At 43.8% G+C, this 24,882-nt stretch overlaps 1 protein-coding gene across 7 annotated transcripts in view; it reads right to left on the minus strand.

Moving 5' to 3' along the window:
* Positions 1-24,882, minus strand: part of FAM13A (family with sequence similarity 13 member A) — a 167,474-nt gene that overhangs the window by 130,361 nt on the left and 12,231 nt on the right. For 4 of the 7 annotated variants that reach the window (XM_049815122.1, XM_049815121.1, XM_049815120.1 and 1 more), the window contains exons 1-2: positions 4,482-4,669; positions 1,601-1,790 (exon numbers count right to left, since the gene is read on the minus strand). In XM_049815122.1, coding sequence (XP_049671079.1) covers positions 1,601-1,790; positions 4,482-4,508 — 217 coding nt within the window. In that variant the 5' untranslated portion in view covers positions 4,509-4,669. Of the gene's footprint in view, positions 1-1,600; positions 1,791-2,170; positions 2,740-4,481; positions 4,672-24,882 lie in introns of those variants that run through there. The other 3 variants (XM_049815119.1, XM_049815116.1, XM_049815117.1) reach the window with 3 other exon arrangements.

A 24,882-nucleotide genomic window follows, 5' to 3' on the forward strand; every position in this document is an offset into this window, starting at 1 on the left:
GGAAATAAAGAGAGGCTAGAACGTACTGGTAACAGTAATCAGATACTACTAAATTCAGCATAGGAAAACTTGGCTTCATCTATAGATCTGAAAATAGGCAGCTTAATGCGAACTTAGTTCAAGGATGTAGCTACCCAATAGTCAGCTCAGCTTTTTCAAATGGGTAGTCAGTTCCTCATGAGCTAGAAGAGAGACTCTGAAAAGGTCTGGCTTTAAAAAGCTCTGCAGTATCTATTAAAACATCTTCACGGAATAGGAGTTGTAAGACAATACGGAACAAACAGTAACCATGATTCACACAACACTCTGCCTCCTAATACTTTGAATTCATACCTGGGACTCTGTTAAAAATGCTTTCACAGTTAACTTCACCATTATTTCACAAAACAAACCTTAGGCAAGCACAGAACATCCATTCCAAGAACCTCCCATGTAAGAGGACATCTTTGAGATCTGGCTTGCACTTCTGAGAAAGAGAATGGATTGTATCTTTATTGGGGCTGGATAATCACCTTGGCATTCAGAAGCCTAGCTACTCTTGCTGCAGAGTAGAGGACTTGGCTTGTTTAGTTCATATTTGGGACACAGTTGTACAGCATTCAGATCTTTTTATGGAATACAGAGCACAGCCCACAACTTGTAGTCAAGAGTGTTTCTCAGCTTCTGGTTTTGATTAAACCTTAAATGATGCAAAACCTTTTTCCATCCTTGCTCTTTCTGTGTTCTAGCAGACCACTTTAAGGCAAGTGGATCAAGCAAGATGCTGCTGTATAAAGGCAGGATCACGTTTTAAATTTGCAGTGTGCCTTATTCCAAACTAACTTTCAAGCCATGTTTGCATCTATCAGCTTCTGAGGGTCTATCAAGATACAGACAAGGAATCTAAGGCTCTGCAATTGGATTATCATTACTGAGTAGCTAAAAGAAAAACTTTACAGTACAACCAGATGCAGCTTATTACAAGATGAAATTACCTCCATAAAATCTTTTCCGTTGCTTAACAACTGCCACAAAATATATCTGTGCACCAGTGGTGCTCTAGATTACTGCAAAGAGATGTATTTCAACAACAGGAACTAAAATCCTATTAAATGAAAGCAAAGAAAAGCTAAGAATTGGACACCTACTTCCTCAAGGAGATTCATAGTAACTGGAATCTATCTGAAAACCTGTAAAAACATGTATACCTATTCAGTAATGTTCTCTGATGAGGGGCATGTGTGCACGTGAGTATGTCTATATAGATACTTACATCTTCTAACTGTCAGAAAGTGCTGAAGACAAATGTTTTGCAACTAGAAAAAGACAGAAACCTTCACAAATGGAATACGTTCAATTTATAAACTGAACAGCTTGTTTATGAGAATGTGCTGCTTCATAACACTATAGTTTACCTTTATAAATATCCTATTAAAAAGTAAGTTCAGCAAGCATCAAGGCAGAAAAAAAAAGAAGCAAACCACATACAGTAATATTCTTTGCCTGTGGTTAGTGCTGGAACCTTATTTAGCCCCCCATACCACAAAAAAGACCGATCCCTCCCTTTGAAGAGTCTTACATAAATAGTGCCACTAAGAAAAAGTGACTCCATTAAGCTTACCATGCTGGGTGAGGTACTCGACTATATTCCACACAACTATTGGGATGCCATTCTTGCTCAGTCCCTGCTGCTGGAGCTCCAGAAGGCTCACACCAAACACCTTTGGACAGGTTGTGTCCCTCTGCTTGTTCAGTGGAAGTGCAGCTATCTTTTTCATGTCCTCCTTCAATCTCACAGTTGATTTGCTTTGCTTAAAGGAGCAGAAGAAAAAAACTGCATTAGTCACATTTGTTGCAGAAGGCTGCATAGTCACAACGTAAGCACATCCATCAAAACTGGCTTCTATGCTCCAGAATAAGGTTTTTTGTCTTACTTCCTTTTAATCCACATGAAAATCTCTGTGAAGTAGGAAAATAAAAATGAACAGAGAAAAAAACAGAAAAGTAACTAACAGGAAAAGAGTGTAAGTAGTCTGTAGTTAAGGTAAGGGAGAAAGACACACTTTTGTATGCAAGCTTGTTACTAGAGTAACCATCAGGAATCACAGGAGACTGCTGTTGTAACTCATGCAGTTCACATGGGTTACAAAAGCAACTGGACAAACATGAACATGAAAAAATCCCAACACACCACCATTAGTTCAGGTTGTCTCCAGGATGCCTGTCACAGTCTGGGAGAATACTCTGGGGAAGGTTCGCTGTACCCTTCCTCCAGATGCTGTTCCCTAGGGATTCATTTTGGCCACTGTCAGGCGAGATGAATCCTTATGAAAGATTTTACATTATGTTTAGTATCTGTTAAGTCTGAAATTTAATTACCGAGGTTTTAAGGTTAGAAAGCGACTATGTAATCTAATCACACATAATAAGGGGGGTGGAAAAAACACTCCACAATAAACCCTTAATTGCATACATCCCATAGGTTCTTCCGGAGGCACAACATTCTCCCAAGTTTTGAGTTGCAGTGACAGAGAAAACATGAGAGCATAGCCAATAAAACCCAAGGGAATAACATAATATAGGATTAATTTATAGAATCAATAATAGGCAGAAATCTGGATCAGCATACAGTGTTGCATGTTTGGAAAGACAGATCAGGGCGCAGCAGCAGTATCACTCACCACAGCTGTGATTTCCATACATACCTAAGCATTATTTCGCTAATACGGACAAACACAGTACAACTCAGCAAACCTCACTCAAAAAACCCCAAACAAACAAACCCTAAGTTTTTCTACTGATGAATTTCCTCATGTTTCTGACATCACACTGCACGAACCAGGGACCGCTGCTACCATGGAGTTCAATCCATTTGTTTAAGAAGTCCACTGCTAGCATGATGCTTAAAAATGAGCTTATTCCTCCTGTTTTATTAACAAACAGGTACTAGAAACCTTACACATAGAAAGCATTGTACAGTAACACAAAGAAGTGCTCAGACTCTTGTCTAGGTCTTGGTGCTTGACTAGGTTAAAACAGATTTTAGCAAGGCATACACCTTTTATTTTAAACAAACCCTTGAAATCTCTTCATTTGTGAGATAGTATTTTTACTGCAGTCTGTAAGCAACATGAACACCTACACTGGACATGACTGTCCTTCTTCAGATATAAAATGATCTGGCAGTTTACTTCACTCACTTTCTGTGTTTTTCCCATTAAACACAACTATTGGGAACACGTGTGTGTTCTATAGTCCCAGGTCCTATGCAACACTGATCTTTACAAAAGATGTTGCTTGTATAAATATCACAAATATGTTTTATTATCTGTGAAACAGAATTGCAATATATAAATAAAAACAGCATTATTGTGACCACCTTATAAGTACATATGATAAACTGTACGTGCATCAGTGTTTGAACTAAAATTTAACTGACTTATTAAAATACCCCATCTCTTTTAAAAAGAGATGTTCCCATTCAGGACTAAATGAATGACTTTCACTCCAGGCAGACACATGCCAAGGCAAAAATCAAGTAGCCTGGGTTAAAATTCAGAAGATAGCAAAAATCCTTTCAGCAGTTTCTGAGCAGCTGTGATACTCTGAGAGCTTTTCCAACTAAGGCCTCCAATTAGCTTCACAATCTTGCTCAATTACAGGTTTCCATTTCAGCATTCAAAAACCTGAGTCACAGAGCTGGATTTACTTGGGAAAACTTATGATTTAAATTTGCAAGAGAACCAAGAGACATTTCCCATGCCCACAGGAACAGCAGAGGAAATTTTTGAGATGGTTTCAGGATCTGGAGAGGAAGCACTAACTAGGAACAAAAAAATTACGCGTAATTATCCCAAATATACATCTACCCCAAATCAAAATGAAATCGCCCCCTCAAAACAGCTCTGAAACAAAGATTTCAATGTTGTATGATCTTACAGATGGAAGATCTGATTTTACACAGGGAAAATTTGTCCAAATATTAATGCAACTGTTACTGATCTCCAACACTGGAAAGGGCAACTTAATCATCTCTGCACTACACCGCGTGAAGTGCTGCCCAGACAACATGCCTGGAGTTGAGAAAAGCCATTTATATGCCACAGGGACGCACTTTTTCAGCTCATCCAACAACCTCAACACAGGGAATGATACAGTACGGTTGCTTCGCTGGTTTAAAAAATTTTTTTAAAAGGAAAAAAAAAGAAAAAAGCCGGAACCGCCTTTATTAATCTTCGCCTTTCCCAAAGGAGCGGCAGCTGCCGAGAGGGGAGAAGGAGAGCGCTCGGGCAAGGAAAAGGCACCGGGCCCAGGCCGGCCCCTCTTCCCCCCCCCGCCCCGCAAGGGACCCCGGCGGAGGGCGGGAGGGAGGCGGCAGCCGCCCCGGCCCCCTCCCCCCCTCGCTCCCCAACCGCGGCCCGGCCGCCCTCCGCAGCCGCTCCCCCGGCAGCACCGCCCCCCGTCCACCGGCCGCCCGGCCCGGCCGCCCAGCCCCTACTCACGCGTATGGCCAGCGCCCCGGCCCCCATGCCGGCCGGCGGCTGGGCCGGCTCCCGCAGCCCGCCCTGAGCGCCCGCCTTCGCTGGGCCCGGCGGCCCCCTCTAGGCGGGAGGCCCGGCCCCAGGGTGCCGCCCCCGCGGCCTGCGGGGGGAGCGGGGCCTGCCCCCCGCCCCTTCTCGCGGGAGCCGCCGGGAGGGCTCGGCGAAGAGGGCTCTCCCTCACGGAGAGCTCCCCGGGTGATGGCGGACGAGGGGCAGGCCCCGCGGCTGCGCCGGGCGGACACCCCCCTCTCCCCCCCCCCCCCCCCCCCCCCGCCCCATGACCGCGACCCCAGGGCAGGCAGCCAGCGGCTGCCGTTTGGCGCCGAGCGGGAAGAGGAGGCGCTCCGCCTTGTGTGAGAGCCCGGGCTCAGTCAGAACCGGGCCGCCGCTGACAATGTCACCACAAAACCCGCTTCCAGCCGCGTCACGTTAGCGGGGCTGTGGTGAAAATCGCGAGCGTCTCCCGCCCTCGCACGCTTAAAGGTTAACCCAGAGCCGGCCAGCGTCGTGTGGAGTCAAGTCGGCGAGGCAACAGCAAACCCCCGTGCCACGGAAGCCTCCCTCCGACGGCAGAGCCAGGCGTGCCAGGGCCCAGCAGAGCACAACGCAGTGCAATACTGGGCCTGAATTTAGCAGGTGTGAAGTGGTGTAAACATGCTCCCCGTGTGATCTTCCACCGAGGGGTATGTTGGTGAAATAAGAGAAAGGTTAAAGTGAAAAGGGGAGGGGGAGGACACCCCACACAGCTAGCAACTGCTGGCGGTCACGTCATGGCAGCGGCGGGAAGAGGAGTTCTTTCCCCTGGCGCCCCGCTCCTGGACACCACAGGCTGGAAGCAGTGTTTTTCCTAGAGATTTAAAGCACGTTTCAAAACAGAACTGTGGAGTTGCGGTGTTTCAAGTGTTTGACCCTTTTTTGTGGAAGAAAAGCGCATACACACACGCTTATTTCTGTATCCGCTCAGATGCAAGCATTGCTCAGCAGGGCCTTGGCATTTCAGTAGGAGCGAAGGTCTTTGGAAGTGCCTCTCAGAAATACCTGCCTCTGGTACAGGGACAAAAGAAAGTCTGTCCAAGTAGAGAAAAAGGGAGGAAGAAGACCATTTTATCGAGCTCTCCGTCAGAGGGAAAATGTTACCTCCGGATTCAAGTTTTCATTCACAACTCATTTTTTATTAAGTACTGCAATCAAAATCTCCTTCATACTCAGTTTCTGTTGTCCTCTCTAAGCCAGTCTAACTGACCTCAGATGACTACTTGCCCAGTTTGTGAGTTTACAACTGAAAGTTAGACTATGGCATTAGTGTTTCCTTTTTAAGTCCACTATGGAACTCTCAAAGTGAGCTGATGTAACATGCTCCTCCTCCTCTATCTCCCTCTTTACTGTAAGCCTCTAACATGCTTTTCACATATATCACACACAGCTCTCCTCTTAGTCCTAATTGCAGCTTCAAAGTAAAACCCAATGGCATGCTTCAAACTGTAATCTGGAGAGTGAATGATGAGAAACTGCAACTCCCTGGAGACTCTGCAGGTGAAGAGTTCAGACATGACCCCACAGTGAACAGTAGCTACGGCATTAAGGCTTTTATAAATGTACGTTGAGAGGCAGCAGGTACATTCTCATTCTATAAAAAGCAACACCAGAAGACAAGCGCTAGCGGCAGCACCCCCAGACCCAGTATTCTGGCTGGAGTACAGTATTTTTCTACCACGGCACATCAGAGCTGGGGAAGTCACACTTCTGTTAAGTCACTGGAGCACCTGGGGCTGTGAAATGCTGGTAACTTTTCTCTGGGTTAATATAGACACTTCCGTACTTGCCTGAAGTCTTGGGAGAGCTGAAGGCCAGCAGACTCATCTCCTGTGTGGCAGAAGAATGGAAACTGGACTGAAACTTCCTCAGTGCCTTTGTCCCCTCCTAAATTTTCCTCATCAGCACCCCACAGGGCCAGCTTCCCTTGTGCAGGGCAGAGTAAGATTTACCTGAACATTTCCTTAACCCCAGCCTAGAAGTAAGTGGATTCCTTTCTGCACCTTCTACCCTTCCCACAGAGACATGTTTCTATATATCCTGATCTTCCTCCTCTCCCTTCACTGAACCACCACCCTTCAGGATGACTGTTCAAAAGAAAGGTGTGACGAATGGGGAACACCAGTAGGTACTTCTGGCACCACAGAAATCAGCCAAGACGTGCTGTGGTATTTGACTGTAGGTTGCACCCTACTCAGGAAACCTTCACTGTTTTCCTGTAAGCAATTCAGAAAAACCCTTAGAAAACAAAACAATCAGAAGCAGTTGTGCCTGTCACAGAGAAACAAAAAATTCCCAAAACCCAACAACAAAAAAGCACACCGCTGTATGAGATCCTCATTATGCCATTTCATGTTCTCTGGCTAAGGTCTTGCATCAAACCACTGTCTCCCCTTTTCTGCTCCTGAGGAATTTTATGCTGGATGGGCAGTACAACTGCAGGATGAATATTTGTGCAACTTGTCATAAATATGTCTAGAGCCATGAGAGCTCAAATTAGAGCAAACGCGTTGTGAAAGACTGATGAAAAGTCTATGAGACCCGCAAGTTGAGTATCACTAGCTTTTATGACATACCACGCCTGCCTGCCTTTGGTCACACAGTTGTTTCTTATAGTTCTCAGCTACCCAGTTAGGATCTGTGTGCAAGAAGTGCTCGATGGCTTTTTAACATTCCTTTCTTTCAAGGGGTGCCAACTGAATATATTCTCCGGCTGAGATACACACCTCCATCATCTACTCTCTAATGCCACATAACAGCTAATAAAATCATGCAATGAATCAAGAAAGGAAAAAAAATATTTTTTTTCCCTTCTGCTTGTTTACAAATAAGGCATTTAACGTCAGATGTTGAAACAACATTCCCAGAGGGAAAGAACAGCTGGGGTGGTGTTAGAAGTTCAAAGGAACTGCCTGACTCCCCTTTTGTGAATAATCCCATTATCTCTGCTATGCAATTATGTTGCTTTAACCTGACTATTATTCATCATTTCCACTGTGACATCAGAATTCAGCACTCATTTCACAACAGCCCACATAAAAGCAGGCTGCTGTGAAAGAAATGTCTACTGCCAGCTCTGGCATCCTTGAACATTACTCTCTTCTCTCCTGGCTAGCCCAAGTAGCCAGCCGCAGGACACTTGCCATGACCTTCCAGAGCACTCATGAGAAGGCCAGTCCAACTAAATATGGGGCATAGTCCAGTGTCCAGCATGGTGTAAGACCTGGCAGCTGCAGGTGAGAGGAGACAAATCAAGAAATCGAGAAGCATGCAAGAGCAGCTAGAAATTGCCAGACCAACGCAACTGGCTGACAGGTTTCTCTAGCATTATGTAACTAACCGGAACTTCTCATCCAAAAAGCAATAACAAGACACCTATTCTTTAAAAAAAAGAAAAAAAAAAGCATGCAATAAAAAGCATGTGATTCACTTTGATCAAGACATCTGTGTGAAGTATTGAAGTATTACTGAACTGCTTTAGCTCAGTAAAATACAACTATAGGGACAAGGAAAAAAGGAAAAACAAATAGCTGAGTACAAAATTAATGTATACTTAAGCAGTGGGGTTATCAGCCTACTGAATCAATGAGATGAAGACAGTCATACTAATTATAAAATTATTTAAAATAATACCAAGCTTCTTCAGGCTTACCTAATTACAAAGTTAAACATGTCCATGCAAAACTGTTTGACATTCGAGGATTTGGTGATCTAAGTAATTTTGCTGTGCAGAGAAATGGTACCATTGCAGGACTGTGTGATAATTTAGGTTATGATCCAGGCAAATCTGGATTTTTAAAACAGCAATGGAGTACCAGGAGCGCTGCTGCCTGTGGCACAACACAGAAATGTCACCCCCCTCCCCAAACCAAAACTACATTATAGCGATTAACTTTTGCCCAGGCAAGTTACTACGCCTGCACGAAGTCATACTAAAAATCACGGTAGTTGTTAAATGTATGTGGGAGACTAAAAGCACAAAGAGCATTACACACTTTCTGCCTAAATGCAGTGCAGGCTGCCCGGCAGCCAAACCACTCCTGAGGATTTTACTCCTCAGTAACATAGCCTACACCTGTGTTACAAAGAAAGATGCGCAGAGGCTGGCGATGGTGCCAGCACTTGGGCTCAGCCTGCCAGCGGCCAGAGCTAGCAGCAGGGCCCTGCATCTCACTCCCCCAGGTGCCAGTGCTGGAGGACACAAAATAAATATAAATAAATAAACAAACTCACTTCTCCAAGCAGCCAGGCAAAATGCTGCTTTCTCCCTCACTGGCTCCAATTTGATCAGCTTTCCACATATCTTTCATTGTTAATGATAGTGCCTGCCCTTCAGGAACACTAGACCAAAATACACTGGGTTTCAGAGTCAGAAGGATGACTTTCCCCAGGATGTTGTTCTTGTAAACAGATTAAAGGTCTTAAATATCGAAAACTAATGTTTTTTTGTTTGTTTGCTTGCTTTTGTGAACAAATACATGGCTACCTTGCACTTCTGCATGAAAACCAGAAAGTGGACTAGCTTGCTTTCATTTCATTGCGTTGTCCAAATGGAGAAATACCAAAAGCCACCAGAAAATTAAAACCAGCATTTTTGAGAGCTCTTTCACTGACAGATGGGGCAGGGCTTTGTTGCATGGCTCTTTTCCAATGTAAACCCTACAGAAATGGCAGGATAATTTTGAATGTCTTCACATCACCTTTGCCCTTCAAGGCAGGGGAGAATGTAGGGAGAAGGAGAAATCTGTTATGAAAGCCATGATTGTAACATAAACCCCCCAGATTCTTGTTCTTGCAACACAATTTTCAGTTTAATCAAGCCTGAATAACGTTCTTCTGCTGCCAACATTATCTTATCTATGACATGCTATTTTATTTATACAAAATTTCCTTCAGAAATAGTCAACATTTGATGGAGTCACTCATTACTACATGTGACTTCTCTGAACATAGAATATTCTGAACGATGAGCACGTCATCATATAAACAGTAAAAGAAAGCACAGAAATAATCAGTGGTGATAAATAGGAAAATAATTTATAAATAAATTATTTTTTATTGTAGGTAAACAATGAAGAATGTCCAATACCTACATTTTGATGTAGTATTTTTTGGGTGTGTGTGTGGGAGGGGTTTTTTAAGGTTTATGGCTTCTGGTACTTGAAGTTTCATTTTCTTCCTCTTGTCTCCTCTCTTTCTTTGCTTTCCTTCCCCCCAGATAAATGTAAACACAAATTTCATCAAAGCACTGCAGTGTTTGATCTCTGTAGCATTCCCACATCCTGGAGCAGACCTGTGAGAGTGATCAGAGCTATTCACAAAGATATCAGTGGTCCCAAACTGGTGATGAAAGGATGTATCACCTCATAACATGGATGATGCAAGATGGGATTTTGGGTGCTCAAGTCCCTTTCAACCTCCTGTATCTATGCAAGACCTAAGAAAATGCTGGCTAAATGAATGGCTGAGTATGATAAACACTTGCCCTTAGCCCAGAAGAAATGGGAGGCCTCATTACAGCAACATAAAGAAAACAAGTATGTATGTGACATTTTCTACCAAAACCTTCAAGGAGGTGCCCATTGCTATGCTATGAAATGTAGCCTGTTACTCATTTCAGTCAAGCTGCCAACCACTGCCAGCTAAAGATCACATCTGCAGGGCAAGGGCCTGCCCCACCCACATTTTAGCCTGGATTTCTTCCCTTGGCCACTTGGGATGGAACACTTGTGGGTACTTGATGACTCTTGAAGTTGAAAACAGAAAATAAAGCAGCTTATGTAAGTTTAGAATTGATTTAGCTGACTAAATCAATAGTCAGCTATTAGCTGACTAATCATTAGCTCACTAATCTCTACTGAGTGACATAAATTCACACCGGTATTTTTAGAGAGAGGTTTGCCTCTTACTATCGCTGCAATGATTTAAAATTTGACATGGAGTTGCAGGAGCTCAAATAGTTTATGGCCAACTACATCACAGAGAAGTTTTAATTTCAACAAAGATAAGAAACAGAATTGTTTCAGACACAAGCATCCCTCAATAACAGCAAAGCAGACCACCAGCTATGAATTAATGTATCTTGCCAGCATACGTGCTCCAAATAATAGCAACAAACCGAGGTCCCCTGGGTGGGAAAGGATCGCGGACATTCATTCCTGCAAGGGAAGAAGCCTGCTCATACCTGGCCTAAACTCGTGCTTATATCCCCATCTTGTGGCAAAAGGAATGGTTGCAAGGCAGGAAAAGTTAAACCTTGTGGCCTAGGGTAACCGCAGTTTCACAACCAGCCAACCAGCAGGGATGCATGAGGCATGTCGTCTTGGCTCGGTAAGCGATACCATGGAGTTTCTAATCTCACACCGGGTCCCCTGCCTCCAGGTCTCCTGCCACATCAATAAGAGGGCCTCAAGGAAAACCCTGTCTTCATCAAAAGAAAAAAAACACCATACTTCTTTCTAAAATCTCAGCAAAATTGCATTCAAAGACTTTATTTTGGTTGGTGTAGAAAGGGTCTCCATTCCAGCACTGTGCCAACCCGTTTAGGAAACCTGCTTGCCATGCTTTAGGAACAAAATCCTCTTCTCAATCCGGTTTTAAGCAGGGGAGACCTGAGCTTAAGTCCATTAATTTCATAGACTGCTGGCAAGTTTTGGATCAGGGCTAGAAGTAAAACAGGAGGTAAGAGGCATGGGCTGCTGTGAAGATCAGAACAGGGAATAGGTCCATTTTTCTAGAAGGCACTTTCTTGAGAGACTAGTCCTATGTTTGCATAGCAAAGCCTTCTTGACTGGGGCTTGCGTGCACGGGCTGTATGGACAACCTTGTTAGGAAGTTTGTAAGCACACTTTTTCTCCCTTAAGCCAGTTTCTAGTTACTAGAGGTTATAGTGAGAACTGACACTGATGATTACATGATGTTACATTTTCACAGTACACAGTACATCAAAAGCATCCAGTATTATTTTGGAGGTAGACTGTTTGGCAGTTCCCGACTTTTTTTCCTCCTTAACTTTTAGGAAAGTATTTTCTGACCTTGGTGATATACTTTTACCAAAGTTCTTTCCCTTTATTTTTTTTGCAGGTCTAATTTGTCAGACAGATCTTTAAATGTACCTATCAGTTTAGGAAGGAAAATCTTAGGGGCTACAAAACCGACCAAGAAGCCAGCTGAGCATTAACAGTGGAGCCATTGGCACACCACTGCTGTGACAGTCTCAATACACTCATTGACTGTGGGTGTCTCACTTTGAGCATACACATTTAAATACCCCCACTGCACAGATTGTTTCACCTCTGGGACAGCCATATTTCAGAGTGGTTAGTACTTAAGCTGGGTGATATGTGGTCACACTGACCCAGAGCAGGGAAGTGCAGCATGTTGCATCCCAAACATTATAAAGAGCTGTGTGTTTTATCCAACATCAGCTGCAGGGACATTCTATAAAGAACTCAGGAGAACAAAGGAAACAGTTAAAATATGGAGGCATGGGAAGGTCAGAGTGCCAAAAAATGTAACAAGCCTACAGCAGAATAATAATACTTCATTAGAAACCCTGTAAGAATAGTGATGAGCTTTACAAACAGATAAGCAATGTTTGTCCCCTCTTTCTCTCCCCACCTCAGCCCCTACCTCAGGTTGTGAGTCAACTTTAGCAATTAAACTGCTGAAGATCAACAGCTCTACAAGGAGAGAGAATGGCGTTGCTACCCTATCCCATAGTGAGCTATATGGTCCTAAAAATGATGCTTGGTGAAACCTGCACACACTTTTAAAACCAGGCAGGTCCAGGCAGCAGCTGGCAGGACTGCAGCATGCTTAAAGACATGTAGGATCCCCATGGGACAAGATCAGTGTGGGAGCCTGTGCTGCTGTTGAGACACACGTCTGAGGATATTAGCAGGATGTCTACCCTATTCCAAAGTCTTCAAAAATTTCAGCCTGTATTTTCTGACCTAGAAAACCAGCATAACCCAGCTGCTGTGTCTGGCTACACCTCCATGCCCAGTGCAGGCCAGGAGCCCTGGTTTAGAGGGATTGAGACCCCACTAGAATTCAGCTGTGAACTGGGCAATATTGTGTAAGCTCAGCTAACACATGGTAAGGAGGCAACCTTAGCCAGAAGCAAAGATTTAGACTTAAGTTAACTGAAAAGAGAACCCGAGCTCTTGAATCTGGGCTGAACTTTCTGAAAAGTTTGCAACACAGCCCAATGTTTGTGGGCTGCTGCTATTTCAGGAGTGCCAGTCACTCCAGGCAACTGTCAGAAAGCAGGGAAGAGTTTCCAGGATTCCCCAGCGAGATGTACAGTGGAGGGGAAGAAAAAATGGGAGGGCAATAAATGTGGCTTTTGCTATCATATTTTGGTAAGGGAAATATCTCCAATATTTCATATTAAAAACGTTCATCTTCCAGTGATGAGCTACATGCAGGGGACCAGGTTAACTTTTTGCCTGGAAATTTAATTTGTTATGTGCGTGAGCTTAACCTCACAGCCCCTTTCTCAGGCAAAGCTGGCAGCTATGTCCCCACTGCTGCCTGCCCAGGAGACGGCTGGCAACAAAAGCAATACAAGGTAGCAGGGCTAGCTACTCACAACAGTCAGGATTTTCTGCTCTTCAGCAACTTTCTGTTTTTCATTGCCTCTCTGCACTACAGATGTAAAAGCCCAGGCTCTCCCTTCAAAGCAGCTACTCCCCAGCATCCCTGGAGACTTCCCTGATTTTGCCGATGGAACTAATACTCAAAACCCCCTCAAAATCTGCCAAAACTATTCAGTTTGTCCGCTGAGGATTTTGCAATGAGGGAAACATAGCCACGAAGCACAGACCTTTGCCCTGACTGTTGCAAGTGAACTTGGTGGCCTCAAAGATGAGGCAGCAGCTGGCAAATTATGATCAGAGTAATTCACCCCCTTTGAAGTGTAACTGGGGGAAAATAGTACTGGCACATGTCTCCCAACTCAAAATATTGTGAACTCTTACCCAGACTGGTCTGTGGCTATGAGCTTCTATTAGTTTGTCAGAAAACTTTGTTCTTACTGGCTTTGAACCTTGTAAAAGGTGTGTTACGAGCAGATGTTGCCTCACAAGAGGCTGTGAATCATAGAGCCAAGCCAAAGAGGCAACAGAAATCACATGTCCCTTGCTGCAAGGTGAAGTGAAGCATGATCAATAGGAGAGAAATGTGTGGGCTGGGCCTAAATAAAACTTGTACACATTTGGTGTTTTTTGCTGTTGTCTTGAAAATAAAAGTCTATGTAAATAACAAAAAAGTCCCTGAGTACCAGCCCTGCAGAGAGACACGTTTGATACCGCTAAAGAATCCTCCCTGTTAATTTATATGAGCAGAGAAGCCCACAAGCCAGGATTTGGGCACTGGAGATGAAAACTACTCAAGAGGGAATTTACACTTAGTCTCCATGGTGCAAACATGTAACACTTGCATTAAATCTAACCTTGCTTTAGGAATCTCTGGTCTGTCAGGAGTTTGTCATTGCCCACAAGGAAAGCAAAAGCCAACCTTCATGGTAAAGCTCTGAGGCCTTATTGTGGCTATCTAGCTGCTCCACAGAGGATAAGGAGGAAGATCTTGTGTTGGCTGTTGTTGCCCTATGAGTTGCTTTGAGTTATATTTTTAATTTACCAGGCATTTATCAAGTGTGTAAAATAAGCACTTTGAGAATGAATGAATGGCATTTGACAAGTTGATTTACTGAAAAAGTCAGCATCACAGCTGAACTCCCCTAAATGACCTTCAAAATGCAACTGTAACAAAAACATTGATTACCTGTTCTGGCTGAAGATTGTGCATCCTGGGGCCAAGCAAAACTCAGTCACACCAGAGGCAAGTTTTGCAAATCTGATTTTGTCCAGGTTTTAAAGACTTCTTTACTGGGCTTGTTCACTGCCCTGAAAGCTAGTACCAAGGAGAGATCTGGAGCTCAGCAGAGCTGGTCAGGGAAAGAGGTTGTTTTCAGAAGAAAATGTTGATTTGTTTTGTTTTGGTTTGGTTTGGGTTTTTTTTGTAAAATGTTATCACATGCCATTTTGGCTGAAAATAATTTATTTCAGCTCTGAAATTCCCCCACGACATCTCATTAATATTCTGACCAGTTGATTCTTGCTCCTACCCTTTGCTGGAAGTCTAAGACCTGCTTTGGCTGCGGTATGATAATGAACCCTGGTGAAAATCCTAGGATCTGTGATGTGATGTGTGTCCAACTGAATCAAAGAAATATCAATTCCGCTGTTTGAGACACAGACATAAGCTCATCTGCAGTGCTGTGTTCAGTCCTGCTCCATGAAAGATTAATTTAAATGAAGACAAGTGCAGAAAAGAACTAGTAGGATGAAATAGAGAGGAGAAAATTCAGTTTGGTGTTGCAAAATAAAGACTGAAAACAAATATGATTGCTTACTGCCACAACATAGTAGAGGTAAACACCAGAGAGTGGAGAGAGCTATAATGCATGGAACAACATTAGCAAAAAGGCAAACTGACATACGTGGCTAGTGAATAATTTTAGGGTGGAAATAATAAAAATATTGAAAAGCTAGCAAAGTTCTGGAGTAGCTTTTTGAATGGAGGAGTAAAGGCAAGAAACCTAACTAGTCTGAAGATGGATTATGCGATGGGGGTGCTGTTGCAGCAGGAAGCAGCCCTGGGAACCCAGCAGATTTTTTTCCTGTCCGTGGTCCAAGGGGAGGCTTGGTAGGGAAAGACACATGACATGGCAACCCCAGGTCAGAGTCTTACAGGAACTGAGTTTCCAAACTGAAGGTTTTTTGATTTTTGGACTTTCCCTTTTTCAGCAAAAGAAGGCTTATCCATGGGAAGCAGACACGTTCCACAAACATGCTTATTTAGTCAAGAAGCTGTTTTCCACTGAAAAATAGTTAATCTGGAAATTCTCAAGAAGCCCAAGTGCTAACATCTGCTTGGACTGTAAACCCCTTGGGGACTGGCCTTGTCTCCTTGTTTCTTCAGTGCCAAAGACCTTTGGCGAGACAGACAATAAAGGATGACCAGGTGAGGGAAGCAGAGGGCCCGTCCAACTTCTGCCAACTTGCCTTTCCATGGGCTGTCTGCAAGAGGAGAGGGCAGCGAGGGACCTGACACACTTGGACAGCAGCCAGGCCAGAGCAGGGAGTTCTGCAATTATGTAAACCATATGATGAACCTGACCGTAGAAAATTCAAACACCACTTTGCAGTGGAACAAAGCTGAATAAAAGGGTAAAATAATAAATAACAATAAATTACTGTTTTCAATAAATCAGCCAAGGGTTGTGTGGGACAAAACAGGAGGCGTTTCAGGAACCCAAGCTACAATAAAAAGCATGTAATTATGTGAAAAGTAATTCTATTCCAAGAGAAGAAAAAAGTGGGATTGAAGAGCCTGTTTTTCAATGATTCCATTACAAAATTGTTCTGTTTAAGAAGAAATGAAGTTTTATCCGCTGCAGCAGAACCTTTCTCTCCTACTTGCCTGCTCACTCATCCTGTGAGACACACAGAACTCTGTATGTCTTATGCATCTGGAATAACAAAGTTTCTTCCTGGAGAAGGTGCATCCTCTGACAGGTCTTCCACATTTTTGCCACCTACAAGTGTCTTGGGAAATGTAGTTCAACAAGCTTGAGTTAGCACAGAATTCAGCTCAGCTCTTTCACACAGCTTTTAAAAAGCTTGATTATCAGCAAGATGTGCAAGGCGTGCTCAGCCACAGATTTCAGATTCATTTCGTGATCCCATACTGCCCACAGCTCAGGAATTGTTCCAAGTAGGATCCATAATTTTGGGTTGCACCCCAGCTTCTTTGCACTGTCAGCTAGTCAATAAAAGCTTGCCTGTGTGCATACACACACATACACACACAGTGTGTTTCCTGCTGCAGAAAGAAAGGGGATTCTCTATGCCTGGGAATTTCTGTGGGAAGCAGTGGAGACAGCAGCTCTTCTCCAGTGCATCCCTGCTTGTCAGACCCTGGCTGAACAAAAAAGGACGTGTGCAGATCTGACTCAGACATGATTGATTGCTCTGATTTACCCTTGGTTTTTTTTTCCCACAGCCTTCTTTTCCTGCTGTAGCTGCCAACTGATTTACTGTCTGTGCTGGCTCAGAGAGGCTGTAAGGTCATTTTTACTGTAGCTCTCCCACACAGTGCCTAATGATTTGGAGTTACAGCACCCTTGCCTATAAAAGGGAACACAAAGCAGTGGGTATTGCTGCCACTTGCTGTGCCTGTCCTCAGTGGAGGCAGGAAAGTCTCCATGCACAAATAATTCTGTTTATGTTTCACAGCCCATAGGGGTATTGAGGGTCATGCAGACACCAGACAAGGTCAATGGAAACAGTATAGCTTGGATGTGGATGAAACACAATTGTCACCTTAGGGCACCACAATTATAAAGCCCACTTTCATTGAATAGTTGTATTCACCATGACAGGAAAGGAGCACAATTCCCATTTCACAGCGAAGGTATAGAAGGATCCTGCAGTCTCCTTCTACCAAGACCTCCATATGCTTCATTTACAATGCAGGGGGAAACTAGTAGGAAGAGAATATGCCCTGTGAACACCCAAAGCAATGGCCACCCATAGCTCTGGCTCCCCAGAGGGCAACTACTGCTGCCCATCACCCACCCAGCATACCACAAAACCATGAGCAGAGACAGGAACACAAATGTCCTTCGGACATTTCAACGCAGCACTCTGAGTTAGCAAGGGGTACCCATTGCTGGTGGTATTAGACCAATTTTCAAAGGCAGTGGTGGAATTGCAGGGGTGTTTAGACTCGCCAAAGAATTCTGTTCCAGAAGTATGAATTCAAGTACCCTATAGATGCATATAACACAACAGCTCTAGCACTGTGAATGCTAAACCAACACTAAAAAGCCAACATAGCGTACAAAGGTATATGATACCCAGCACAGGGATGCAGCATTGACATTGACACTACTTGCTGAAGGAGCTCACTGCACACTCATCTCTTTGGGATCTGTCTTGATGAGTCCCCTTAGAGCAAGATAAGGATTCAGAAGAGGAAGCAGAAACAAGGCCATTTTCATGGGTGTCTGTGGGTCATTGTCTGCTGTGAATACTTGCTAATAATTGTTTTCATGCTGGATTACAGCACTTGATGGCACATGTCCTCATCTATCCAACCTCACAGGTTTGCCCAACCTACTCTCTATTCTCTCCCTACCCAAGCAACTTCTTCCTTTTCCACTATTCAGAGGGCGGTGGAAAAAAAGACCCCTCCTCACTGTCAGCACAGGGAGTCTCAGAGAAAACTTACAGCTCATTGTCAATGGGGTGAAGACATTTTCACCCATCCAGGAGTACAAAGAAAGGGCCTGGATTTTTGCTGTCAATTGCTTTTTACAGAAGTTGGCAATGGACAGAAACATGCACCCATCAGGGCACTGAAAGCAAACCCTCTCCTGAGGAGAGAGGGGCACCAGGGCTCTGCCTGCCAGCTCAGGGCCACAGGGGGGAAATCCCCTTTTTTCAAGCCACCCTGATTCATGGGAAGCCAAATTAATGGCATGCAGGCTAACAGGTCCCAGAAGAATTCCAATTAGATGCATTTGTGATTAATGACCTGGTGAGACAGCAGCAGAGGGGCTGGAGAAAGGCACTGAGCTGAAAAATATACTGTGTATGCTGATGGGGAGGAAAGGGAGGTGCAGCCTGGGGAGGCATGGGAAGCGAGGTCTTGCCAAGCCCAGGAACTACTCAATGGTAAAATTGCATCCTATTGCCTGCAGTGAATACCCAAGTGCTTCAGCAGTGATTAGCAGTGCCAAAATACTCCACAAGCACTTGTCAATGTTTTAGCAGCACCAAATCGTAGGTTAGCCAATTAATTGACTAGTACAAGTAGGATTCCTGACCTTCCCATGGACTACGGTGCTCCTTCACAGCATCGCTGCTACCTCATCAGACTATTACTACAATTAAGCCAATAGAGGCATCTCCATGGAAGCATCTCAGTTTTTAAGTCAGCGTCATAATTAATATTCAGACATGGTCCTCACTCAGTGTCTTGTAAGCACTTTTTTTTTCCTTCCCCTCCTGTTTGATATTAGCTGTGAAGCTATCTAATCTTCAAATCCAGACAGGACTGATATGTTCAACTGTTTGTTTAGGGTTTTTTTGCTTGGATTTTTTTTTTCTTTTTTATTTTTCTGTTGAGCAGATCTTTAAACCACTGTCACTTATTGACTTTCTCATGCCATAAATTTATACAACACCCCCAAATCCTGCAGCAAAAGAACACTATTTAATCTGCATAGCCAAACACTCAGAACTGAGGAGGAGCTATAAGGAGGCCTGTCTGTACAGCTTTAACTTGACCCCAAAGGCAGATACACCATTATACAACTTTTAATGACATGATCACACAATATTTTTCTCCAGAGAACCCCATGGTAATTTACCACAAATTTTTGTTGCCGAGTGTCTGACCCTGAGCCTTATGCCAGGCTATCAGGCTGACTTATCTGCTGCAGAAGATTCAGTCAGAGGAGCACGAGGGGTCAATCTCTCTGGTCATCCCATCCAAGCCCTTGACACTAACCACACTCACTGCTGAATCCAGTTGTTGGTTTCTGCCAGAGACTGGAGATGATTAGGAGCCCCAGAGACATTAGGTTCCTACAGCTGGCTGAGGAAGGGGAAAGAGGTATTCTTCATGCCCTCCTGCAGAGTTGGTAGGCAATTTGGCTTGCAGACACCAGAGACTGCCCCTGAAAATCCCTGTCCATATCCCAGGTGTTCTTGGCTGTGCAGTACTGGAAACAGCTGCTTTTCCCCTGGTACTCGTCATTCCCATGTTGATGCTGGCCACTTCTCATTATTCTTTTCCTTGCCTATGATTTTTTTTTTTTTTCTCCTTTCAGTTCCCTGGGGCAGAGCAGTAGCTCTGAATGCAGGAGAGCAACTGACAACAGTGTGAGAAATTGAATTCCTCTTAAAAAAAATAATTAGATTTCTAAGGGAGACATCCTGTCCTAGAACAACATTAAAAAGGCCAAACAAAGGAACAAGAAAAGTTTGTTCCTTTTGACAAGAGGGTAAATCTGGGGTGAATAATAAGGTGGTTGCTTTCCATAATCAAATCCCAAGGGTGGAGCTAGAGCATCCAGGAACCTCCATAACACTCACTTCGGAATAAAGCTCCCTCTTCACAGATAGGGATTATGGCTCCACAGAGCCAAGAGGTCCAAAGTCTTACGGTATCCTGTGAGGGGAAAAGAAATTAAAGATTCCACCATATGCAGATCACCATTAATCTGACCTGTGCGAAGGATGGGGACCTTGTCATCCCTTGATGCTCAGGCAGCTGTTCAGACTATGTGCTGTGTTATGGTTTCCTATTTGAACATGTACATTGTATGGTTAATAAAACCCACAATGGCTTGTATCAGCTCATGATTTTAGTTTGGGTCAGCCATATCTATGTCTTTTCATCTGTATTCTCTTTCCTGGCTGAGTTTCATAACAAAGGTTTGTGAGCATCCACAGCTTCTATTTTGGGGAGGTGAGAAAGGAAATCATGTTGAGATGGCCTTGCAGAGAGGCAGATAAAGCGAATTGGTGGTGAGGATGCAAAGGCGATGCTGGCTCCCAAATGGGCTTAAAGACTGGCAAAGGCAAGTGGAGAAGACTAGGCAAAGTACTGGGAGAAATATTCCTGGTATTTGTTACCAATTCAGACGGGATGCTTTGGTGACGCACATCTGAAAAGAGGGCCCCAATAGCTTGAAAACAGTTCTGCAAAGCACTGACAGAAGTTTGCCGTACCAAGCTTCCAGCAGATTGCCTGCATTGTGAACACAGGTGGATACAGTGGCTCTCCAAGCACCACTGCTGCCAGGAGGCGAGGAGAACAGCCTTTTTAGAACACCCTCTTCTCATTTCACTATTCATCTCTGCTGTTATAATGCAGAACTTGTGTCCTGCTATCCTGAAGGCAGTAGATGGTGCTATTGATAGCACTATTAATGCATATGTTAATCAAGTAAAAGTATACTTATATGAACAATATTAAATGCTTATGTTTTCCTCATATTCCTCCCTCATCTCAGGGAACCTCAGGGTACTTGCAAAAATTGAAAACCTGCATTTTTGTGTCAACTCATGTTTGACCTCTGTGTAGCTGCTCTTCTGTGTGTCCCCACAGACCTGCTCCAGAGAGAGGACGGAAGAAAGCAGACTGATGCTAAGTAGCAACAAGGCTTGTTACACCAAGTCTCACTGAGGCTTCAAAGATAATTTCAGGAAGAGGGATGCAAAGAGTGAGGTCGAAATCTGTCAGGGCTAATCTAAGTCAAACTAATCTCTCCGTTTTACAACAGAGCCCTTAACAACTGGAGGTCAGGCTGTCATCTCTATAATCTCTTGGGAAGAGCTCTTCTCAAAAGCCAGCACTGATTACCCTGTTGGCACATGGTAGCCGCTCTGCTGCTTTTCAGAATAGGGACTTGTGATCTTGGTCCCATTACAATAATTGACTTATTACTCTCAAAGTAGCAGATTATGCAGAAGCCATGGTTCCCAGTGGGGCAGAGACTGTGCAAAGACACAGCTCTTGCTGGAAACAATTTACAAAGACAACTCCTCCACTCTGAGAAATGAAATTATGTCAGCAGTATCACAAAGTTGAAAACACTCATTTCTGACTTCCAGAGCAGTCATATTTACAAGAACCAGCTAAACTCCTTTTCTACGCTGTACAAAGTTGCCATTAAAATCAAGAACAGTGTGCCCCAGCAGAGAGGCTAATGAAAGAATGGGCCAAGATACACAAACAGAGAAGTGTCCCCAGGGATGCTGGACTGGCACACTCAGGAAGACACTCAGCAGTTTGCTTTATGTTACCGGGCTTAAAGGAAAACATCTGAGATCCCATAAAACCAGGACTTGAATTTCTGTAGCTTAAAGTGTCAGTGCACATAGGAAAGACAACTCTTTATCTGAGGAAAAGAGGTGCTCAGGGCAGAGATGAGTTTATTTTTTTCTGCATATCTTAAGTCTTCTGTGTTTTAGATCAGTGTTTCAGGCTTTATACAGCCCTTTTCCAAATGCATCGAAACACATCTAGCTTTGCAAAATGTATACCACGCATGAGAACATCAGTCTGGTCCAGCTCCTAGTCCTCTTTAAAATCACCACTCTTAGCTGTTCTCTTATTTTCTATCATTTTCCTTTGCTAGCAGCAATTCTTTAAATTGATCTTTGAATGTGTACAATTTTGTACTCTGTAGATGTCTCAGACAAGATTTAAATAGCAGCAGATTGTGTTTCAAGCATTTCACATTGACAGAAATTAAAGGCCTATTTCCCAAAGCTTTTAAATACATGCTTAACTTTGGGCACATGAGTAATGTTATTGACAGCAAAGGGATAATTCATGTGCTTTGCTGTACTGCTGCCCAACAGCTGTACAGACAATACAAATTGCTTGGGTGACATTCATGGGGTTACTCTACATGTTTTCTTAAAAATAAGCCTACAGGAGGGATATCACTGGGGAACATCTTTTAGCAAGGGGTAGGGGACCTGATGATAAAGGACACAGAAAAGACTAAGGTACACGAAGTCGTCTTTGTCTCGGTCTTTACCGGTGAGACTGTCCTTAAGAAATCTGAGGCTCCTGAGATGAGGGGGAAACTCTGGAGGAAGGAAGACTTATTCTTGGTGGAAGAGGATCAGGTAAGGAACATTTAAACAAATTGCACATACATTTAGTCCATGTGTTCTGATGGCATGCACCCACAAGTACTGAGGGTGCTAGCAGGTAGGATTGTGGGGCCACTCTTGCTAATGTTTGGAAGGTTGTGGTCCTCAGGGGAGGTTCACCAAGGATGGGAGGAAAGGAAATGTCACTTCTGTCTTCAAGAAGGGCAGGAAAGAGTATCTGGGGAAGTACAAGCTGGTCTCCCTCACTTTGACCACTGGGAAAGTGATGGAGGAAATAAACATGGAAATCATTCCTAAACACAAGAAGGACAAGATGAAGGAGTAGTCAGCATGGATTTATGAAGGGACAAGCATGCCTGACCAGCCTGATACTGATGAGATGACTGGCTTGGTAGATGAGGGGAGAGCAGTAGTTGCTCTTTATTTGTTGAGTAGACTTCAGTAGGCTTTCAATTCTGTTTCCTCATAGACAAGGTGATGAAGTATGGGTTAGATAAACAGACAGTTGATCGCAAACTATCTGAACTGCCAGGCTCAGAGAGTTTTTATCATGAAGTCCAGTTGTGGCATGAAGCCCAGCCGGGAGCCAGTCACTAGCAGTGTACCCTAGGAGAGGATAATGAGGCCAATACTGTTGAACATCTTCATTAATGACCTGGATGGTGGGGCAGGGTCTACCATCAGCAATTTTGCAGAGGACACAAAACTGGGAGGAGTGGCTGATAACCAGAGGGTCGTGCTGCCATCCAGAAGGACCTGGACAGGCTGGAGAAATGGGCTGACAGGAACCTCATGCAGTTCAACAAGGGGAAGCACAAACACCTGCACCTGCAGAGGAACAAGCCCATGCACAAATATCTGCTGGGGGCCAAGTGGTTGTAAAGCAGATTTATAGAAAATGACCTGGGGATCCTGGCAGACACCAAGTTGACCATAAGCCAGCAATGTGACCTTGCAACAAGGAAGACCATCAGCTTCTTCAGGAGCATTGGGAACATTGCCAGCAGGTCAAAGGAAGCGATTTACATTAAGCTTTTTCATATTGCTTTTCCTGGTGGGTAAAATATAACTTTTAAAGTATGCAGCTCAACCATAAAATAATGGTCAATGCAATACACTCAAGCTGAAGGCACTAACAGCCAATTATCCCACAAGTGGTGGTTTTTGCAGAGCTAACCTTTTAGCTGTCTTCCTTACTATGTCTTTTCCACAGCTGCCAGTGCTGCTGTGTTTACATTACAATCTAAACAGACAGTATCTATTTTTGCTTTGGATACAGACACAAAATTCATGTTTAAAATGTCTAAAGGAGAGTTACAGCCTAGCACAACAGAGTTGCATCTAGTTTCCTTTCTCTTTTTATCTTCTGTCTGCAAGGTTACAGTAACAGTTTAAAAGTACGCCTGCTCTGGTCCAAAAGTCCTTTCTGTTGCCAACTGCACTAAGGGTTGCTCTGTAGTTTCCTCTTTTGTCACAAAAGCAGTAAATACATTTAAAACTTGCAGGAAATGCCAGTGAAACTCCTGGAATACTTATGGTTATTCTAGCATAGGCTGAGTCATATTAGCACCAAGATGCTAGGAAGCCTGAAATGCTCTTAGAAATATTGTCTCTGTTGATGAATCAAAGACCAACTTTTCCAGGTCTGACTAAATGTAAACTTTCTGCAGGCCTAGGAGATTTGCTGGCCTCCCTCACCATCCAGGGGAAGTGTTAAACTGATGAAGCTGCCCAGAATCACAGGAGAGAAAGCAAGGAAGGTTGCTGTGGGAAAGAACCAAGTATTAGTATTTGACAGGTTTTAATGACTACCCTCAAACTCATCTCAGCCATATGCCAGTCTTACCAATTCAGTTCAGTCTGTAATTCTAACACCTTCATGGTTTAGTGGTAGACTTGGCATTGTTAGGTTTACAGTTGGACTCTATGATCTTAAGGGGCTCTTCCAACCTAAATGATTCTATAATCTATGGTATACTAAGTGCACACATACACTATTATCATGAGTGCTGAAGTTTGCAGCAAACCTTCCCAACAGAAGCAGCATCAAACTAGTATCCAGGCATTAGCATTAGCAACAAATGACTTGAATCAACATTTACTTCTCCAAGAATCAAAGCTAGGATCTTTTGCATGCAAAGGGAAGATAAGAAGTGTTGCTAACAGGTGTGCAGAAAGGTCTGTCACAAGGTAACCATATGACCAGCCTTAAGACTGAGCTTCATTTTCCCATTGGGACCTAACACAGGGATGGTCCACCATTACTTATTGCGGAGAGTTGCTCATGATTTTGCTGTGTTACAACCACAGAAACTAGACGCTGCAAACAGCAGCTCTCACTCATACACCATGTAGATGGCCATCCTACAAGAAGCACAAGGGGACTTTATTTGGTCAGTATGAATGCTCCCTCTGCTGACACCATTGGAACCTTGTTTGGAAGCTCAAGCACTGTTGAGACACGAGTCAGTAAGCTTGGTTTTCTTAGGCCCTAGCCTGGAGTTTACAGGCCAAAGTCCGAGGTGTAGTTCTAAGCCACTCTCATTTAAGATATTTATAGTTAGGGCAGTTCTGAGCACTGCCCTAATTTTCCACTTTGTTCAAAAGAGATGTGAAAA

The sequence above is a fragment of the Accipiter gentilis genome, chromosome 12 (assembly GCF_929443795.1).
Source record: "Accipiter gentilis chromosome 12, bAccGen1.1, whole genome shotgun sequence".
Classification (NCBI taxonomy): domain Eukaryota; kingdom Metazoa; phylum Chordata; class Aves; order Accipitriformes; family Accipitridae; genus Astur; species Astur gentilis.